Consider the following 18,984-nt stretch of genomic DNA (forward strand, 5'->3'; position numbering starts at 1 on the left):
TGCATCGATATTCATGAGGGATGTTGGTCTACAGTTTTCCTTTTTAGTGGTGTCTTTGCCAACAGCTGCTCCATGGAAGGAAGATGGGGCAATCTACTTCCGTAAAGATTTACAACCTTGGAAACCCAAAGGGGGTTGCTATGAGTTGGAATCAACTTGATGTTAGTGAGTTTGGTTTTTGCCTGTTTTTGGTATCAGGGTTATGTTTGTTTCATAAGATGAATTTGGGAGTATTCCATCCTTCCCTATGTTCTGGAATAGTTTCAGTAGGATTGGTGTCAGCTCTTCGCTCAATGTTTGGTAGAACTCTCCAGTGAAACTGTCTGGTCCAGGACATTTTTTTGTTCATAATTTTATCTTATGTTCAATTTCTTCTTTTGTTATGGGTCTGTTCAAATTTTCTACCTCAGTCTGTGTTAGTTTAGGTAAGTAGTGTGTTTCTAAAAATCTGTCCATTTCTTCTAGGTTTTCAAATTTGTTGAACTATAGTTCCTCATAGTGTCCGGATATCCTTTTTTATTTTGGTTGGTTCTTGTGATAGTTGGAGTTGTGTGTCAACTTGGCTGGACCACAATTCTGTGTGGTTTAAGCAGTTGTGATGTGGTTATTCCCATGATGGAATCAGATGAATATGTTTTGAGCAGCCAATCCATGGAAAGGGAGTTTCCCTAGGGGTGTGGCCTGCTTCTAGTATATTTATAGACGTCCTGGGAAAAGAGACATTCTTCTGTGGATCGGGATTCTGTTGTGTTGCCTACAACTGTCCATGAGCCAACAATCCACCATTTGACCTGAAGATCTTGGATTCATCTTTCGTTGGAGTCAACAGCCAATATACTGCCTGACAACCTCGAGCTCCTCAGCCCCTGCAGCTGCAAGAGTCGGGAAAAGCCTCCAGCTTGATGTCTGATCCAAGAACTTTGGACTTGCCAGCTTCTATAAGTGTGTGAGCCATTTTCCTAAGATAAATTTCTCTCTCTAAATATATAAGCTTTACTGGTTTTATTTCTCTAGAGAAACCAGTCTAACACAGTTCTGTTGTGATGTCACCCATTTCATTTCTTATTCATATTATTTGTATTTTCTCCTTTAAGTTTGCCAGTGGTCTGTCAGCTTTATTAACCTTTTCAAAGAACCAACTTCTAGTCTTGTTGATTTTTTCTACTGTCTATTTTCTGTTTCATTTATTTCTGCTCAAATCTTTACTATTTCTTTTCTTCTGGTGACTGGAGGCTTTTTTTTTTGCTGCTCTTTTTCTAACTGTTGGAGATACTGGGTTTAGGTGTTGATTTTGGCTCTTTCTTCTTTTTTGATGTGTGTATCTATTGCTACAAATTGCTCTCTGATCACTGTTTTTGCTGTGTCACAAAGATTTTGGTATGTTGTGTCTTCATTCTCATTTGATTCAACGAATTTTTTAATTTAATTAATTCTTTTTTATTATCTAGTAGTTTTTAAGGAGGGGGTTATTTAGTTTCCATGTATTTGCTCTTTCTGTTATCTTCCTATTGTTGATTTCTAATCTTATAGCACTGTGATCTGAGAAGACACTTTGCCATATTTCAATGTTTTTAAATTTATGGAGACTTTCTCCATTGCCTAACATATTTGTCAATCCCAAAGAATGTTCCATGTGCACTGGAAAAGAATGCATATTGTGGCAGTGTTGTGTATCTGAAGATGTCTATAAGGTCAAATTGATTAATTGTATTGTTTAGTTCTTCTGCGTCTTTGTTAAGTGTCTTTCTAGTTGTTCTATATTTTATTGAAATTGATATACTAAAGTCTGCTGCTACTACTGTGGAGTCCTCTGTTTGTCTTTTCAATTCTGTTACAGTCTGATTTATGCATTTTGGGGCTCTTTCCTTTTGTTCAATTGATCCTTTAATTGCTATATAATGTCTTTTCCTTGTCTCTTATGGTGGCTTTTTTCTTAAAGTATATTTTATCAGAAATTAATATTGCCACTCCTACTCTTTTTTGATTGCATTTGCTTATCTTTTTCTAACCTTTGATTTTTAGTCTATTTTTGTCTTTGTGTCTAAGGTGAATCTCTTTAGACAGCATATTGATGGGTCATGTTTCTTATCCAGTGTGCAACTCATCTCTCGAGTGGTGCATTTAATCCATTACATTCAGTGTAATTATTGACATGTATGAAGGTTGTCATTTTGTTATTTTTGTGTGTGTGTGGTGTTGCTGATTTCTTTGTTCCATATAATTTTCTGTGCTGAGTCCATTTTGTTTATGAATCATGTTATCATTTTCTTCATTGGTATTGTTTTACCACTTGCTAAATATTTGTACCTGTCCTCTTCTTTATTTTGATGCAAAGTTTATTATTTTTCTTTGAGGTTACCCTGTGATTTATTATTTTCTTGCCAACTTCAGAACAGTCTGTTCTATCTTGCGATTATCTTGACTTCCTCACCATCTGGAAGTTCTGTACCTACACTATTCACTCCCTCTTCTTGTTTTGTAGTTGTCCTCGTTTATGAATTGATGTCTCTGGTTCCTTGCTTATAGTCTTGTAAGCTTATTTTACTTTGGATACTTACATGACTGGGTTGATTTCTGGGTTATGTCATTGTGTGCATTAATCATCGGTTGTTGTCTGCTGTTGTGGGTTCTCTGTCCAAAAGAATCCCTCTAGCATCTCTTCTAACGGTGGTTTCAAATTACCTTAATTTCTGTTTATCTGGAATGTCCTAATTTCACCATCATATTTGAGGGATGATTTTGCTAGGTATATAATTCTTGATTATAAGTTTTTTTCTTTCATTGAACTTCTTGAATCAATATCTTTTTGTCTTTCATCATATTAGGGAAATTCTCTTCCAACAAATCTTCAACAATTTTCTCTGTGGTTTTAATTGTTTCTTCCAGTTCTGGAATTCTGATTACACATAGGTTATTCCTCTTGATGGTATCTCATATGAGTCTTAGATTTTCTTCATTTTGTTTTGATCTTTTTTCTGATTGATTTCTTAACAAAGTAGTATTGAGGGATTTGTCTTCAAACTCACTGATTCTATCTTCCACTGACTTGATTCTACTCCTTTGCCTGTTCAATGTTACCTATTTCTGAAAGTTTAGTATTAATCTTTTAAATTTCTATTTGTTGTTTTTGTATCATTTCTAATTTTTTATTTTGTCAGTTTGTTCTTGTATTGTTTTCCTAAATTATACTAGAGTTTTGTCTGTTTCCCTTGATTTGTGTCTCAATCCATTGAAAGTAGCTGTATATAATTACACTGAATTCCTTATCAGGGAATTCCAATACTGCTTCTTCAGGGAAGTTTTCTGAGTCTGTATCCTGGTCCCTTGTTTGTACTACTTTATCTCACTTCTTTTTGGGGACTGGGATAGTCAGTTGGCTCCCAGGCACTGTGATGTCACTGATTTATATTTAATTGGTGATTGTATGTTGGTGTGATTCACCCAAGATTTTTTTTTTCATACACCTGAGTGAGCAGAGTACTGTGCTCTTCTATTCACTAGTTGGCAGCACTTAGGCACTCAGCACCTGTCTCCCGGTAGGTGTGATAGAGAATGAGTGTGCACACAGATTCTGTTAGCTGTTAGTGAAGAGCAGTTGAAGGTGAGTTGGACTGGTATTGGCCACTGTCTATCATTGGTCAGTTGATACAACAGCAAGTAATAGCCCTCACTCACTGGGTGGAGCTGCAGGAAGTATGTGTATGGTTGGATTGTATGACATGGCTGCTGTCTCCCACTCAGTTACACAAGACAATAAAAAAATAATAATAAAAAAATAAATAAAAACAAGAGAACAAAAAACACAAACTACAAAAACAAACAAGAACAAATGCCAAAAAAGGAAAGGCAATAAATGAGAAGAAACATTTTTTAAAAAGACAAAAAGAGAGGGAAAAAGAAACCCATAATATCTGGGAGTGGGAAAAATAAAAGAGCAAAAGTAAACAAATAATAAAGAAAAACAAGGGACAGGAAGAATGACGAGAAGAAAAAAAAGAAAGAAAGAGAACCAGGAAAATGGAAGAGGAAAAAAAAGGAGGAGAAGAAGAAGAAACAGGAAAAAAAAAAAAAAAAGAATAAGAACAAACAAAAACAAAATTAGGGGAGTGGCACAGAGCACCCAGGCTTTAATGGGGCACAGAGACTGGGATGGAATTCCTACTGGTCCAGAAGGAGGGTGGAGGTAGGGGATGGCCCACCTCTGTTTACCAAGAGGGTGTGGGGTATAAGAGCAACAAGGAGAATGCTGCACTCTTCTAGTCATCAGACTCCACTGCAGTTGCTCATGCTGTCCTTGGCAAGTGGAGCCTATTTTTAGGTTGCTCTCCAGAATGGAATGCCACTTGCAAATATTCAAAATTGCTGCACCCTTAGGAGAGCTGACAGTCCACAGCTCAGTTTGTCTCCTTACTTACTGTTTTCCTTTCCAATCATCAGCCACCAGTGCAGCTGCCCATGCAGTCTATGGCAAGTAGAGCCGATTCTCAGGTTACTGCCTAGATCAGAACACCACTTGTAAATATTCAAATTAGCTGTGCCCAGGACAGCCGGCAGTCTGCAGCTCCGTTTGTCTCCTTATTCATTGTTTTCATTCAGGTTCTTCTACTAGTTGGTATTTAATCCACTTCTTTTTATCCTTCCCTTCATAGCTCAGGATCCCAGGATTATCTTCTATATCTGTTTCAACTGGTTTCTCATTTCTGTGTTGAAGAGAGTCTGTGTAGCTGTCTGCCTATTCCACCATTCCTGCCCTGGTATTTTCAATCACCTCATATGCAGGTGAAAGCTAGACAATGAATAAGAAAGACCAAAGAAAAGTTGATGCCTCTGAATTATGGTATTGGAGAATACTGGAAATGCCATGGATTGCCAGAACAATAAATCTTTCCTGGAGGAAGTACAACCATAACGCTCCTTGGAAGTGAGAATGGCCTGACTTCACCTAATCTACTTTGGCCATGTTGTCAGAAGGGACCAGTTCCTGAAGAAGGGTATCATGCTTGGTAAAGTGGAGGGCAGAGAAAAGGGAAGACCATCAACAAGATGGATTGACACAATGGTTGTAATGATGGGCTCAAGCACAGCAAGGATTGTGAGGATGGCACACGACTGGGCAGTGTTTTATTCTGTTGTACATAAGGTTGCTGTGAGTCGGAGCTGACTTGACAGCACCTAACAACAACAACAACAACAACAGTACCTTGGGAGATAGGCCTAGCAATCTGCTTCCAAAAAGTCACAGGTTTGAAAACCCATGGAGTAGTTCTACTCTGCACACAAGGGGAATCAACTCAATAACAGCTAACAACAAAGTCTGCCAACGACAGTCCAAAAGGGACTGAGTTGCAATGATCAGCTAAGAAACAGCATCTTCTGTGCCTATTCTGGTTTAATTATCTTATTTAAGAATACTAGCTGAACAGAGGATTATGTATTATTCTCTAAATACTCTGTGTTCTTTCACACCTGCTTACTTTCTTTCTGCCTGAGACATATTCTATTTCACTTCTATTTCCACCAAACTCTGGTTGGACACCCTCAACCCGCTTGGCCAGCATAGTCCCTTCCCCAGGCACATTTTTACTGGCAATCTGCTCTGTCCTTCAAGGATCAGTTCCAATGTCTCCTCTTCCATGACAGCACCCCTGGCTGATGCCACGATTGCTCTTAGCACTGAACACCCACAGTATTTTACATGTCTCTCTGAAGATGTTCTCCCAGGTGTAACAGGTATTAGTATAAATAATTCTTCCCCAGTAATGGTCTACTTCTAATTCACTGCTTCACTGTATACAGCAGACACTTAAAGTTTGCTCAGCAAAGCAGTACAGGTATGTGTTACTTAATGTCCATTTGGGCAATGCCTGATGGCATATATGTGTGTGTGCCTGGGCTCCCAGGTGTCTGAGTGCTAAGATGCTAGACCTTCATCTTGAGGTCACAGCCCCACTTCTGCCCGGCTGCTACATGCAGCCCAAAAGCCACCTCATCTGCAGCAAAGGTGACCCAGGTCCAAACTTCCAACCCTGGTCCCCTTCAGTTCCCACAACTTGGTAGGTCCAGTCTCGGTGTTTAGTCTGGTGTGGTCCTGGAAAGGTATGTACCCTGGGGACCCTAGCTCTGGTTGGGTGCCCTCAACCCTCTTGGCCAGCACAGTCCCTTCCCCAGGCAGGTTTTTACTGGCAAGCTGACATTCCCTGCAACTGGCTCATCAGAAAAGGTGGTAACAGCTGGGTAGCACCTTGCCAAGTGCTCACCTGTGGGGCGTTCACAGCAGGAGCTACTGGGGCTGCATGCCACACAGCAGCCCCTGTGCCAGTGTGCTCGGAGCCCTGCACCCCATGGACACAGGTGCTTGCACAACATCCAAATCATGTAATGTCCTATTTCATAGTACATACCATGGACATTAAGCGACACATACCTGTACTTAAGAAAAAAGTTAAGACTCAGTGCACAATTATCAATCATATAGTTTGCCTAAAAGGGATGGGAAAGTAATTTAAGAAACCCTTTGTTTTCTTTGATTATATAAGGAAGTCAAAGCTTTGCAGAAAATATAAAATATGGAACACAGACAAAAGGAACCCAAACCTCTACCAAGACAATGATCCATAGACAATAGCTAGGAATATGTTTTGTTTTTTGCATATAGTATTATATAGCTGAGTTCATACAACATATAATTTTGTACTTGGCTTCATTCACTCTGCTTTCCTCCTACCAACAAAAATTCTTTAGAAATAGTTTTTTAATAAGCTGTATAATATTCCATCTAATGGAAGTGCCACTATTAATTTAACTAAGCTGTTACCATGGGGATACAGGGTGTTAATTTTTTTTAATGATAGAACTCTATATAACCAGATACGACTTCTAAGCTATAATAAAAACAAAAGTTTGATAAATATTGCTGGGGTGAAACTTTGTATGTAACCTCTTTCTGCATTTCCAGTTATTTCCTCAGGAAAGGATGCTAGAAGGAGAATTACTAGTTCAAGAATTGACCCTCTGCTTGAGCAAGGGAATCTGATACTCCTATTGATGCTAAATTTTTCTTTAAAATGGAGACCCCATGTCTCATGTGAAAGCAGAAATAGACCACAGAGCTCCAGAGGATTAATAACTAATAAGTCATCATCTTCCTCAAGCTTTCACCAAGTACCTTTCTGAACCAGGGTTTTGCTGGACACTGGGAATAAGGGATGAATGAATCATATCATCCTCAAAAAACTCATGATTTAGTGACAAGAAAACAATAGCTGTCTATTAAAGACAATGAACCCCCTGAAGCCCCTGGGTGGTGCCAACAGCTAAGCATTCAACCACTAACTGAAAGGCTGGTGGTTTGAGGCGACCCAGGAGTGCCTCACAGAACAGGCCCAGCAGTCTGCTTCCGAAAGGTCAGAGCCTTGAAAACCCTACAGAGCAATTCTACTGTATACAAATGGGGTCACCATGAGTCAGAATCAACTCAACAGCAACAACAGCAGCAGCATTAAAGGTCATATTCTCTACTTGTGAGGGCTTTAAAATAGGTCCATAAATTCTCTGGTATTTCTCCCTTCAAGGGGTGGAATTTAATTCCTTTCTCCTTAGCGTAGGCCTAATTTAATGACTTACTTCTAATAAACAGAATGCTACAGAGATGAAAAAAGTGTGAGTTTCAAGGGTAGGTCATAAAAGACACTGCAGATTCCACCTTGCTTTCTCTTGGATCACTCATTCTAGGGGAAGCCAGCTGACACATTATGAGGACATTCAAGGAGGCCTATGGAGGATCCATGTGGCAAAGAATCGAGGCCTTTGCTAATAGCCATGTCAGTAAGCTATCAGAATTGGACCCTGCAGCCCTAGTCAAGGCTTCAAATGACTGCAGCCTTGGTTGATGTCTACAACCACTCAGCTGAGCTGCTCCAAATTCTTGACCCAGAGAAAGTATAACAAATATTTTTTGCGATAATTTGCTACATAGCAAAAAATAACTAAAATACTACTCCAGTGATAGCTGCAATTAGGGCATGAGGAGAAAAAGACAGAAGGAAAGGAGTTAATAATTATTGACCCCTACTCTGTGCCATGCACTTGTGCTAATACCTTTACCTACATTATCCTTTTTAATCCTCATCAACAACCCTAGGAAGCAAGTACTACTTTCCCATTTTACAGAGGGTAAAACTAAGGCACAGAGTTAAAGTGATTGGCTCACAGGTCCCACCACTTGCAAAGAGCATTCTCTCAGGTCTGCCTAATTGGAAAGACTGTGCTCTTCCCACACCACTCTGCTCAACTGTTGTCTGTAAATCTTCCTACAGTATGCCTGCTTCCCCAATTCCTGTGAGGACTCCTGTGAAGAGGGCTCAGAATGAGGCCCAGGATGTGATACCAGCAGCAGCATCAACAACGAGGACAAAAGAAAACAGGATTCTCTCTTTACCTTTCCCAGTCACATAATAAGCTCCCAGTTTGTAGCAACTCTCACTGTGCTGGTTCTCTTCACAGTTGAACTTCAACACCTTGGCAGCCTCATCAAAATTCTTCTGGATCCCTTCCAAATAGTCCACCAGACGATAGCAACCTGTGAAGAGAGGACAAGAGCTGTTCTTCATTTCTAGAGCTGCTGCTAGGTGGTAGGGAGGACCTAGGAGTGGCAATTTGATCTTACCACAAAGAATGTAGATGGTGTTCAGCCACTCCTACAAATGGCACCATCTCCTCTTAGCCAGAGACTGAGCAATGTAGGGACTGGAGAGATGGCCCTAGCATGGGTTTCACCACTCATCAGTCCTGCTTGCCTCCTGTCAGACCAAAAGACCTACCAACTTCCAGGCTTGAAACTTTGGAACTTCCCCTACGGCAGTTCAACAATAAAACAAGAAAAACCAAAAAGGCCCCCAAGCTAGTCTTTCTAGCAGCAAGAAGGGGCTCCTGAGAAGACTGTACCTTACGACTCTGCCAGGCTGGGAACCTGAACCCCACGAGAGAGTAGGGAACAGCTACTAAAAAAGCTGGAAACAGGCTCCTCCTCCCGGCATTCTCCTACAGAAGTAGATTGCCCAGCCTCCCTTCCATGGAGTGGGTGGTGGGTTTGAACTGCCAACCTTCTGGTTAGTAGTCAAATGCCTTAGGCACTATGACACCAAAGCTCCTAGCCATTGGAGAGATGCAAATCCAAACAATGAGATAGATGTCATTTCACCCCAGCATTAATAGCAAAGTTCAAGACAGAAAACAACAAATGCTCGTGAGAGTGTGGAGAGATTGGAACTCTCCAATCTCTGTTGCTAGGTGACATTGAGTCAGCTCCAACTCACAGAAATCCTATGTACAACAGAACAAAACAATGCCCAGTCCTGAGCCATGACTGCTATACATAAAGTTTTCCGGTAATATATCAGACAGTGTTTCATGCTGTTCATGAGGTTTTCAATGTCAGTTTTTCTCAGAAGTCAATGGCCCTGTCCTTCTTTCCAGTCTGTCTTAGTCTGGAAGCTCTGTTGAAACCTGTCCACCAGAGTCGACCCTGCTGGTACTTGCAATGGTGGCACAGCTTCCAGCCCCATAGCAACATACAAGCCACTACAGTACGACAAACTGACAGATGAGTGGTGCAATCTCTGTTGTGGGACTGTAAAATGGCACAACCACTTTGGAAAACAGTACAGCACTTCCTTCCTTAAAAAGTTGGAAATAGAAATACCATTTGATCCAGCAATTCCACTACTAGATACACTAAAGAAGAGCCAGGGCATGAAAAGATATATACACATCCATATTCACTGCAGAACTATTCACAATAGCAAAGAGATGGAAACAACCTAAGTGACCATCAACAGATGAAAGGATAACCCAACTGTGGTAAATACAACAATGGAATACTATGCAACAATAAAGAATAATGTAGAATTCCACAAAACACCTCATATGTGGATGAATTTGGAGGACATTATGCTGAGTGAAGTAAGTCAGTCAAAGAAAGACAAATATTATGAGTCTACTACTACAAAAGTCAAGGAAAGGTTACACATTGAAGGAAACTTACTTTGTTGGTTACCAGGGATTAGAGGGGAGGCAAAATTGCTAGCTAGGTAATAGATACATACTGATTTGGCTGAAGGAAAAGACAATATACCAAAAGCAAGTGACCAGCACAGTAACACTAAGGAAAAGGAAGACACAGAGAGGTGCACAAGAAGTCCAGACAACAAACATAAACACTTTTACATACACAATACTGGATTATCATAATAACAAACATTAATCTACAGGTCGATACATGGGTAGAAAGCTGAATGATCAGGTATGTCTGTGGAAAGGGACTATATCCACGACCATATATAAGTTTGGCAGATGCTATTTCTACCCCTACTGGCTTGGGAGCTCTGGTAGTGTAGTGCCTAGGGCACTTGACTGCTAACCAGAAGGCTGGCGGTTCAAACCCACCAGCCACTCCTCAGAAGGAAGATGGGGCAATCTACTTCCGTAGTGATACTGCCTTGGAAACCCAAGGAGGGTTCACTATGAGTCGGGTCCGACTCGACGGCACATAACAACAGCAACAACACTGGGTTTCCAAGGCAGTAAATCTTCATAGAAGTAGACTGCCCTGTCTTCCTTCTGCAGAGTGGCTGGTGGGTTTGAACCGACAACCTTCTGGTTAGCAGTCAGATGCCTTAGATACTGCACTACCAGAGCTCCTGGTATTTCTACATATGTATTTGTATTTGCTGTAAGAATGTCCATATAAATAGTGCTAACAGGGAGCAAAGTTATAACTTCCTGGCCACAGCCAACCACCCTGAGGGAGCAATCTGTTGGGCCTGTGGGCTTGGGACCATGTCATGGGGGACATCAAACTCAACGGACATACTATATTACACAAAACATCATTCTACATCCTATTTTGGTGAGCAGTAACTGGGGTCTTAAAAGTTTGCAAGCAGCCATCTAGATGTAACAATTGGTCTTTCCTCATCTGAAACAAAGAAGAATGAAGAAACAACATGGAAATAATTAGTCCAAAGGACTAGTGGACTATGAGAACCTCAGCCTACATGATCGAGACCAGAAGAACTAGATGGTGCCCAGCTACCACTGTCAACCACTCAGAAAGGGATCAAAATAGGAAATCCTAGATAGAGTAGGAAAAAAATATAGAACAAAACTCAAAATCATAAAAAAGACCAGCGTTACTGGTCTATAGAGACTGGTGAAATCCCCCAAGACTATGGCCCTTAGTCACCCTTCAGGCCTGGAATTGAACTCACTCCCATGGCTTCCAGCCAAACAATAGACAGGCATATAAGGTGAACATTTATACCAAGTAGGTACACTCCTTAGAACAATCAACCATGGGAGATCAGAAGGGTAGTATTTGCACAGGGAGATAGCTCAGAGAGCAGGAATGCATAGGGAAAAAGGTTACAGGGTAAAGGTAACCACAGGAAGAAAGTAGGAAGAGAGTTGTTACATTATGAGGATTGCAATCAATGTCATGAAACAAAATGTATATGAATTGTTGCATGCAAAATTAATTTGCTCTACAAAATTTCACCCAAATCACAATTAAAAAAAGAAAAAAGAACAAGTACCATAAAAAAATAAATAAATAAAGAGAAAGAAATAAAACAAAATAATGACTTTGCTGTACATGCTGGGGGAATGACTAATACAGATTGGGTAATCAGGGCCTCACCAAGGGCATGGTGCCTGAGCTGACATCTGAATGAAGAGAAAGTTCTTGCTTTTTAAAAACACTGACTCAGGGAGGGGGCAGGATGTTCCAGGCACAGGAAGCAGTAAACACAATGTTTTGGTTACTTAGTGCCACTCTGCCTAAGGCACTTAACTGCTAACCAGAAGGCTGGCAGTTCAAACCCACCAGCCACTCCTCGGAAGGAAGGTTGAGAAATCTACTTCCGTAGTGATGCTGCCTAGGCAACCCAAGGAGCGGTTGCTATGAGTCGAGGCCTACTCAACGGCACACAACAACAACAGTGCCACTCTGACAGGAATATACCACAAATGGGATGGCTTGAACAAACAGGAGTTTATTCTCAGAGAGTTCATGAGGCCAGAAGTCCGAGTTCAAAGTGCCAAACTCTAGGGGCTGGGTGAAAGCCCCTTGACCTTGGGCTTCAGCTCTGCCTCTTGCTCCTGGCCCACTGAAGCTAGAGGCAGCTCTTCACTCAGGCAGCTACTGGCTGCTGAGGCTATCAAGCCCAAGGTCGACAAATAAAATGGCACCGTCCCAATGTTACCAAACCACATGGTAGGCCACTAATTCAAGTCCATTGAAAGTCCCAAGGTTGGCAGAGCATGGGAGGCTGCTGAACGATGACAAAGGTACGTGCAGGGTTCAGGCATGCTAAAAACTAGAGACTATTCCCAAAGTTGTTTTGTACATACAGGATGCAGACCACATCCCTAAAGCAGCTACTCAGCTGCTTGTCCTACGTCCCACCATGGAGTTCACCGCCCGTCTCATCATGGGGAATAACTAGCACCAGCTGCCCAGCCACTCAACCAGGCCCAGCCAAGTTGACACACAAACTTAATCACCAAACACAATGACCCAAAAGAGGAGATAAATTTGGCACAAATACAGTACGATTTCACTTTACTTGGATCTACAATCAACACCCATGGAAGCAGCAGTCAAGAAATCAAACAATGTATTGCATTGGGCAAATCTACTGCAAAAGAACTTTTTAAAGTGCTAAAAAACAAAAACGTCACTTTGAGGACTAAGATGTGCCTGACCCACACTGTAATATCTTCAATTACCTCATCTGCATGTGAAAGCTGGACAATGAATACGGGAGACTGAAGAAGAATTGATGCTTGTGAATTATGGTGTTGGTGAAGAATGCTGAATGGACTATGGACTGCCAGAAGAATGAACAAATGTGTCTTGGACCAAATACAGCTCCTTAGAAGTGAGGATGGCAAAACCTCATCTCATGTACTTTTAACATTTCATCACGAGGGACCAGTCCCTGGAGAAAGACATCATGCTTGGTAATATGGAGGATCAGTGAAAAAGAGAAACAACAAGATGGACTAACAGACAGCTACAACAATGGGCTCAAACAAAGCAGCGACTGTGAAGATGGCACAGGACCAGGCAGTACTTCGTTCTGTTGTACACAGGATCTCTATGAGTTGGAATCGACTCAATAGCACCTAACAACAAAAACAAGGTATAATATAGTGGTGTTCTCTAGGAACACAGGGAGGAGTCAGGATTTATTCCAAGTGTGATGGGAAACCACTGGAGTGTTTTAGGCAGAGCAGTGATGTATTGGTTTGTATCTTTCAAAGGCAGGTACATATGTTTAAGTATGTCTGGATGAGTATGGAGGAAATTAAGTGTGTGTGAGAATACACTTTGACTCTGGTAACAAGAAATGTGTTATTGAAAAATCTAACAAACATTTAACATAATAAAATTAAAACATTACTGTCTGCAAGTAGAAAACAGATTGTAAGGTAGTGAGGTTGGAAACACAGACCAGTTAGAAAGCTATTGTAGTTACGGAAGTGAGAAATTATGGTGACTTTCAAGCAAACTATCAGTAGCTATAGTAACTACAGCTTCCTGTCAGGTGCTCCTTCTAAACAGCCCTCAGCCAGTCCTCCTTGTATCTTCACCTTCCTCCCTCCACTGCTCTCCACAGCACACTATTAGGAACAACAACAACACTGTCCTTCAACAACATGTATGGCTCCCCAGGGCCTACAGAATAAACCTAAATTTCTTACCCTGGCATTTAAGGCCTGGCATATTGTGATTCCAGGGTCCCTCTTCAAACTTAACTCAAACTACATCCTGTCTTCAATGTCCCAAAAGATAGCATTTCCTTCTCCCACCATCTCCTCTTTAACCAACACTTATCTGCCCCTCCAGACCTTCCCCAACCACTCCACTCCTCAGTATCTGACTCCTCTGAATGCTTCTACATTAGGGGCTGGGTCTAGGAACATGGACTAACTCTCAAAGAACCACCTTTTTAAGCCATCATACTGAAGAGCACTCTGTGAGTTGGTTAGTTTCAGAAAATTGCTACCTCTTATTCTGGAAACTAGACCACAAGCTATTAAAAGGTAGGGCCAAATACCATTATTTTTATAATTATTGTTATTCTAATAAAGTAGGAAGAAAACTGGGCATTTGACTGCTAACCAGAAGGCTGGCAGTTCAAGCCCACCAGCCACTCCTCAGAAAGAAGATGGGGCAATCTACTTCCGTAGTGATACTGCCTCAGAAACCCAAGGAGGGGTCGCTATGAGTCGGATCCAACTCCACAGCAGTGAGTTTGGTGGTTTTTTGTTTTGTTTTTAAGGAAGAAAACCATCCTAAAATACTGGCTGCTCTGGGCAGTATCAGATTATCCAATAAGCAAAGTAAGCACAGGTTTACTTATGCTTATTTACTAGTCTGCAGTTAACAATTTCACATGTCTTACCACATCAAAGATTCTGCTTCTGGGTATGGTTCTTATCTGTCTCTCTCTTAAGCACTGTCCCACAGAATCAAAGTCTCTTCAAATTTATAATCCCTGATATGGATGGAGTACCCAACATAGTCTTACTTGTGTACTTACTAATCTGTAGTAAGCAGTTTCATTGTTCACAACAGATTGGTAAACACAAGTAAGCCCATGCTTACCCTTCTTATTACTACTACTCACTGCTGTCAAGTCAGATCTGACTCATAGCGACCCTTCCTTGGGTTTCCGAGGCAGTCATCACTACAGAAGTAGATTGCCCAACCTTCCTTCCAAGGAGTGGCTGGTGGGTTTGAACCGCCAGCCTTCTGGTTAGCAGTTAAATCTGCCCCTAACTCTGGCTGGCCTTCTCTGAGCAGCACCATACACTAAAGTCAAGTCAATGTTCACAGAACACACAGGCCAGACTCCTGCCTCAGGACCTTTTCACTAACTTATGTTTGCCTGCCAAACATCTGCATGGTTCATTCTCTTACCTTCTCCAAGCTTTGTTCAAATGCTACTTTCTCAGTGATTCCCCAACCATGGAATTTTAAATTGCACTCCTAAACCCCTGATCGGGAGCTCTGGTAGCATAGTGGCTAAGGCACTTGACTGCTAACCAGAAGGCTGGCGGTTCAAACCCACCAGCCACTCCTCGGAAGGAAGATGGGGCAATCTACTTCCGTAGTGATACTGCCTCGGAAACCCAAGGAGGGGTCGCTATGAGTCGGGTCGGACTCGACGGCACATAACAACAACAACAAACCCCTGATCCTCTCAGCCCTGTTCTTTTTCCCACTGCACTTACCATTTTGCAACAAAGTTTCATTTATTTCCTTATATTTATTGTCTGATTCCTCACACTATAATGTAAGCTCAATGAGGACAGGAATTTTTATCTGCTCAGTGATGTAGCTCCATCCCTCCTGCTCCAAATACCCCAAGTACATTTTTTCTTTCTTCTCGCCTCCAGGCCAGGTCACAGCAGGACACTGACCCTTCTGCATACCTCGAAAGTCCTCTTGGAATCCAACAGTCCCCTCCTTTCCCCTCCCCCGCCCCCACAGGAACGTGAGTATTCCACAGACCCAGCCCCTAAGTGTTCTGCCCATCCGGTGGCCCGTTCCAGATTCGGTCCTCCAGGTAGCCTCACGTGACACTCCCCCTGCTCCTCCCCTTCCCCCACGTGTCCCCCTGTGGCTCCAGGCCGCGCTGGCGGCGCTCACCGTTTGGGTCCTTTTCGCGGTAGCACTGGTAATTGCATTCCACCTCCATGTTCTCCAGAAAGGACTTCACCTGCTCTTCGTCCTGGAAGTCCACTACTCCGGCCATCGCTGCTGTTTACCCAGTAGGCTGATTACCAGTAGGGTTACCAAGCCGCGCAGCCCCAGCCCTGCCCTACACGCGCCCCACAGTCACGTGAGCCGACGGGAGGGCGGGCCTTAGGAAGGCCCTGTCGCGACGTCTGCGCTTTCCCGGGGATTACTGGAGATCGAGCATAGGAACCTGAGCTTCCCATCAGTCCTCGCGCTGTAAAAGTCTGGCGGTTAACCCACTTCCTCTGCTAACCCGATTACTAAAGACGGTGACAGTGTTTCTTCAACATTTAAAAAGTGCCCGCATTGTGACCTTAGTGATTTCCTGTGATACCATTATTTATTATCACTACTATTATACAACCCCTCCTTGGGTTTCCAAGGTAGTATCGCTACGGAAGTAGATTGCCCCATCTTCCTTCCCCGAGGAGTGGCAGGTGGATTTGGCAGGCAAACATAAGTTAGTGAAAAGGTCCTGAGGCAGGAGTCTGGCCTGTGTGTTCTGTGAACATTGACTTGACTTTAGTGTATGGTGCTGCTCAGAGAAGTCATTTATCCATTTATCCATCCATTCATTCATCAGTTAGGTAATCCCTAAAAGCCTAATGTTTGCCTGTCTAGGTGCATAGGGGCTCTGGTGGCATAGTGCCTAAGGCACTTAAATGCTAACCAAAACACTGACGGTTCAAACCTACCACTCCCTCCTTGGAAAGAAGACTGGGCAATCTTCTTGCCTCAGAAACCCAAGGAGAGGTCACTATGAGTCATCCTAATCAACTCCTAGGCATTTTTTTTTTTTTTTTTTTAGTAACTAGATGTTTGGTTCTAGGAATACAACAGCTAGGAAGTATGATCCCTGCATTCAAAGAACTTACGGTTTTGTATAAGTATATTCATTCATTCATTTGTTCAGCAAACAGTTTTGGGCACCTATTATGTGCCAGGCATAGTTAAACAAACCAATAATTAGAAGCCTAGACAAGTGCAATGGAAATTCTGACTCATCTCTATATTCTTCCCAGACCTACCCGTGCCCCCAGCATGGGAGCCCTAAGGAAAGAATGGTTGTGGGAGATGATGAGTGGAACACTGTAGTAGAGGTTGTATAATAGTAGTGATAATAAATAATGGTATCATAGGTAATGCTTAAACGGCACTGAACTTTTTGCCAGACTCTATTATAAGAGTTTAATACAAATTAACTAATTTTCACAGTGACACTAAGGGGTTATTGTTGTTGTTTGCCGTCGAGTCGGACCCGACTCATAGTGACCCCTCCTTGGGTTTCCAAGGTAGTATCGCTACGGAAGTAGATTGCCCCATCTTCCTTCCCCGAGGAGTGGCAGGTGGATTTCAACCACCAGCCTTCTGGTTAGCAGTCAAGTGCCTTAGGCACTATGCTACCAGGGCTCCCCACTAGGAGGTAGATGTTATTATTATCTCCATTCTGCAGATGGGGAAATGGAAGTAGAGAAAAGTTAAGTGACTTGTCTAAGGTCATACAGTAAGTGATGGAGTTGGTATGCAATAAGTGTTTCTTTAAATAAAAGAATGGATGACACAAAAGAGGAACATGTCAGGGATATGAGTAAGGGACAGGAATTTCACCTATTTTTTTTTGTTTTGTTCTCCTGTTCAAAACTGTCAGTTCAAAAAAGACTAGACTGAAAGCTCTCCAAAGACTTATTCATCTTTCAATCTCATCCAAACCTAGTGTAGAGACTTTGATGGAGCTCAGTCTATAGTTTCTAATCTCCTATAGCAACACTTCTCACATAGCTCCGGCACTACACTATCCCCCAATCACTACTCCCAACAATTTCCTTATTGAGAAGCAGCTTGCTGAAGCTGGAACATATCTTTGGAAATCTAGTTTTGTTTTTTTAAATTCATACGATTTTACATTCAATGTCATATGTCTTTCACAGGATAACACAAGATTGCCCCTTTTCAGTAAAATTCACATTCCAAGTAATATGCCACATTTTCCTGTGGTTTCTTACATCCCTCATCACATTTGGAACTCCTCAGTATACATGCCCCAAGTTGTAAGCCTGGACCTTTGGGTTGGAGCTCACACTATTTTGACTGACCTTCCAGGCCCTGCACAATCTGATTCCAGTCTCATTTTCTGCTTTTCTTTCTCCCCACACCTCATTCAACCAGGAATAGAGCACCGCTCTCTGAGAAGGTAACTCAAGTCAGGTTGCTGTTATGTGTCGTTGAGTCGGACACGACTCATAGCGACCCCTCCTTAGGTTTCCAAGGCAGTATCACTACAGTAGTAGATTGCGCAACTTTCCTTTCAAGGAGTGGTTGGTGAGTTTGAATCCCCAGCCTTCCGTTTAGCAGTCAAGTGCCTTTTAGGCATTAGGCTACTGGCCACAAAAAGCAGAACCGCACTAAAATGAGACCAACTGGACAGTAGAGGGCGCTAGAGAATTGCTGAAACAAAAGATGAGTTGCTGTACCAAGTATGAAGTTACATATTTTAAAAGGAAATTTAAGGTCACCAAAAAGGCAGCCAAGTTCTTTTTTTAGTCCATATCGCTATAGGTTTATTTTCCCTCTATTCTTATAATGTTCACGTTTAATTTTTAAACTTACTTGTTTTAATTACTCAAGTAATACATGACTGTATGGTTAATGTAAATTAACCTGTTTTTCTCCTAATAATTATGCATAATAGGCATGGTGTAACTTGAAGATATTGTTCACGCTGAGAAACTGAGGTCAGAGGAGTTAAGTATTTTACCCTAAATCACACAAAAAGAAGACCAAAAAGTCAGATCTCTTGGAATCCTCGAGTTCAGAGCAACCATCGTGGGTGATCCTGGAGGGAAAAATCAAGGACATTATAGCTCTCACCACCTGCTTCCAGATTTAGATTCAACTAATTTGTATTGAAGGAGCTCTGGTGGCATAGTGCCTAAGGCATTAGACAACCAGAAGGTTGTCGGCTCAAACCCACTAGCCATTCCCGTGAAAGGCAGGCTGGGCAATCTGCTTTGGTGAAGATTTACCGCCTCAAAATCCCTAAAGGGGTCAGTATGAGTCGGAAGGCACTCGATGGCAGTGAGTTTTTTAGTGAATTTGTATTGAGCACTAATGATGGATTAAGTACTTTAGATACACCAAAAACAAAACCCAAATTCACTGCTGTCCAGTCGGATCCA

General features: G+C 42.0%; 1 protein-coding gene across 1 annotated transcript in view; it reads right to left on the reverse strand.

Moving 5' to 3' along the window:
* Nucleotides 1–15,824, reverse strand: part of LOC103201249 (cytochrome c oxidase assembly factor 7) — a 30,125-nt gene extending 14,301 nt beyond the window's left edge. Inside the window, exons 1-2 of the mRNA XM_007945904.1 lie at nt 15,719–15,824; nt 8,438–8,578 (exon numbers count right to left, since the gene is read on the reverse strand). Of these exons, the coding sequence (XP_007944095.1) occupies nt 8,438–8,578; nt 15,719–15,824 (247 nt within the window). The remainder of the gene's footprint in view (nt 1–8,437; nt 8,579–15,718) is intronic.
* Nucleotides 15,825–18,984: the final 3,160 nt, after the last annotated feature.

This window comes from Orycteropus afer, unplaced genomic scaffold (assembly GCF_000298275.1).
Source record: "Orycteropus afer afer isolate SDZICR_OR568_19922 unplaced genomic scaffold, OryAfe1.0 scaffold00145, whole genome shotgun sequence".
Lineage (NCBI taxonomy): Eukaryota > Metazoa > Chordata > Mammalia > Tubulidentata > Orycteropodidae > Orycteropus > Orycteropus afer.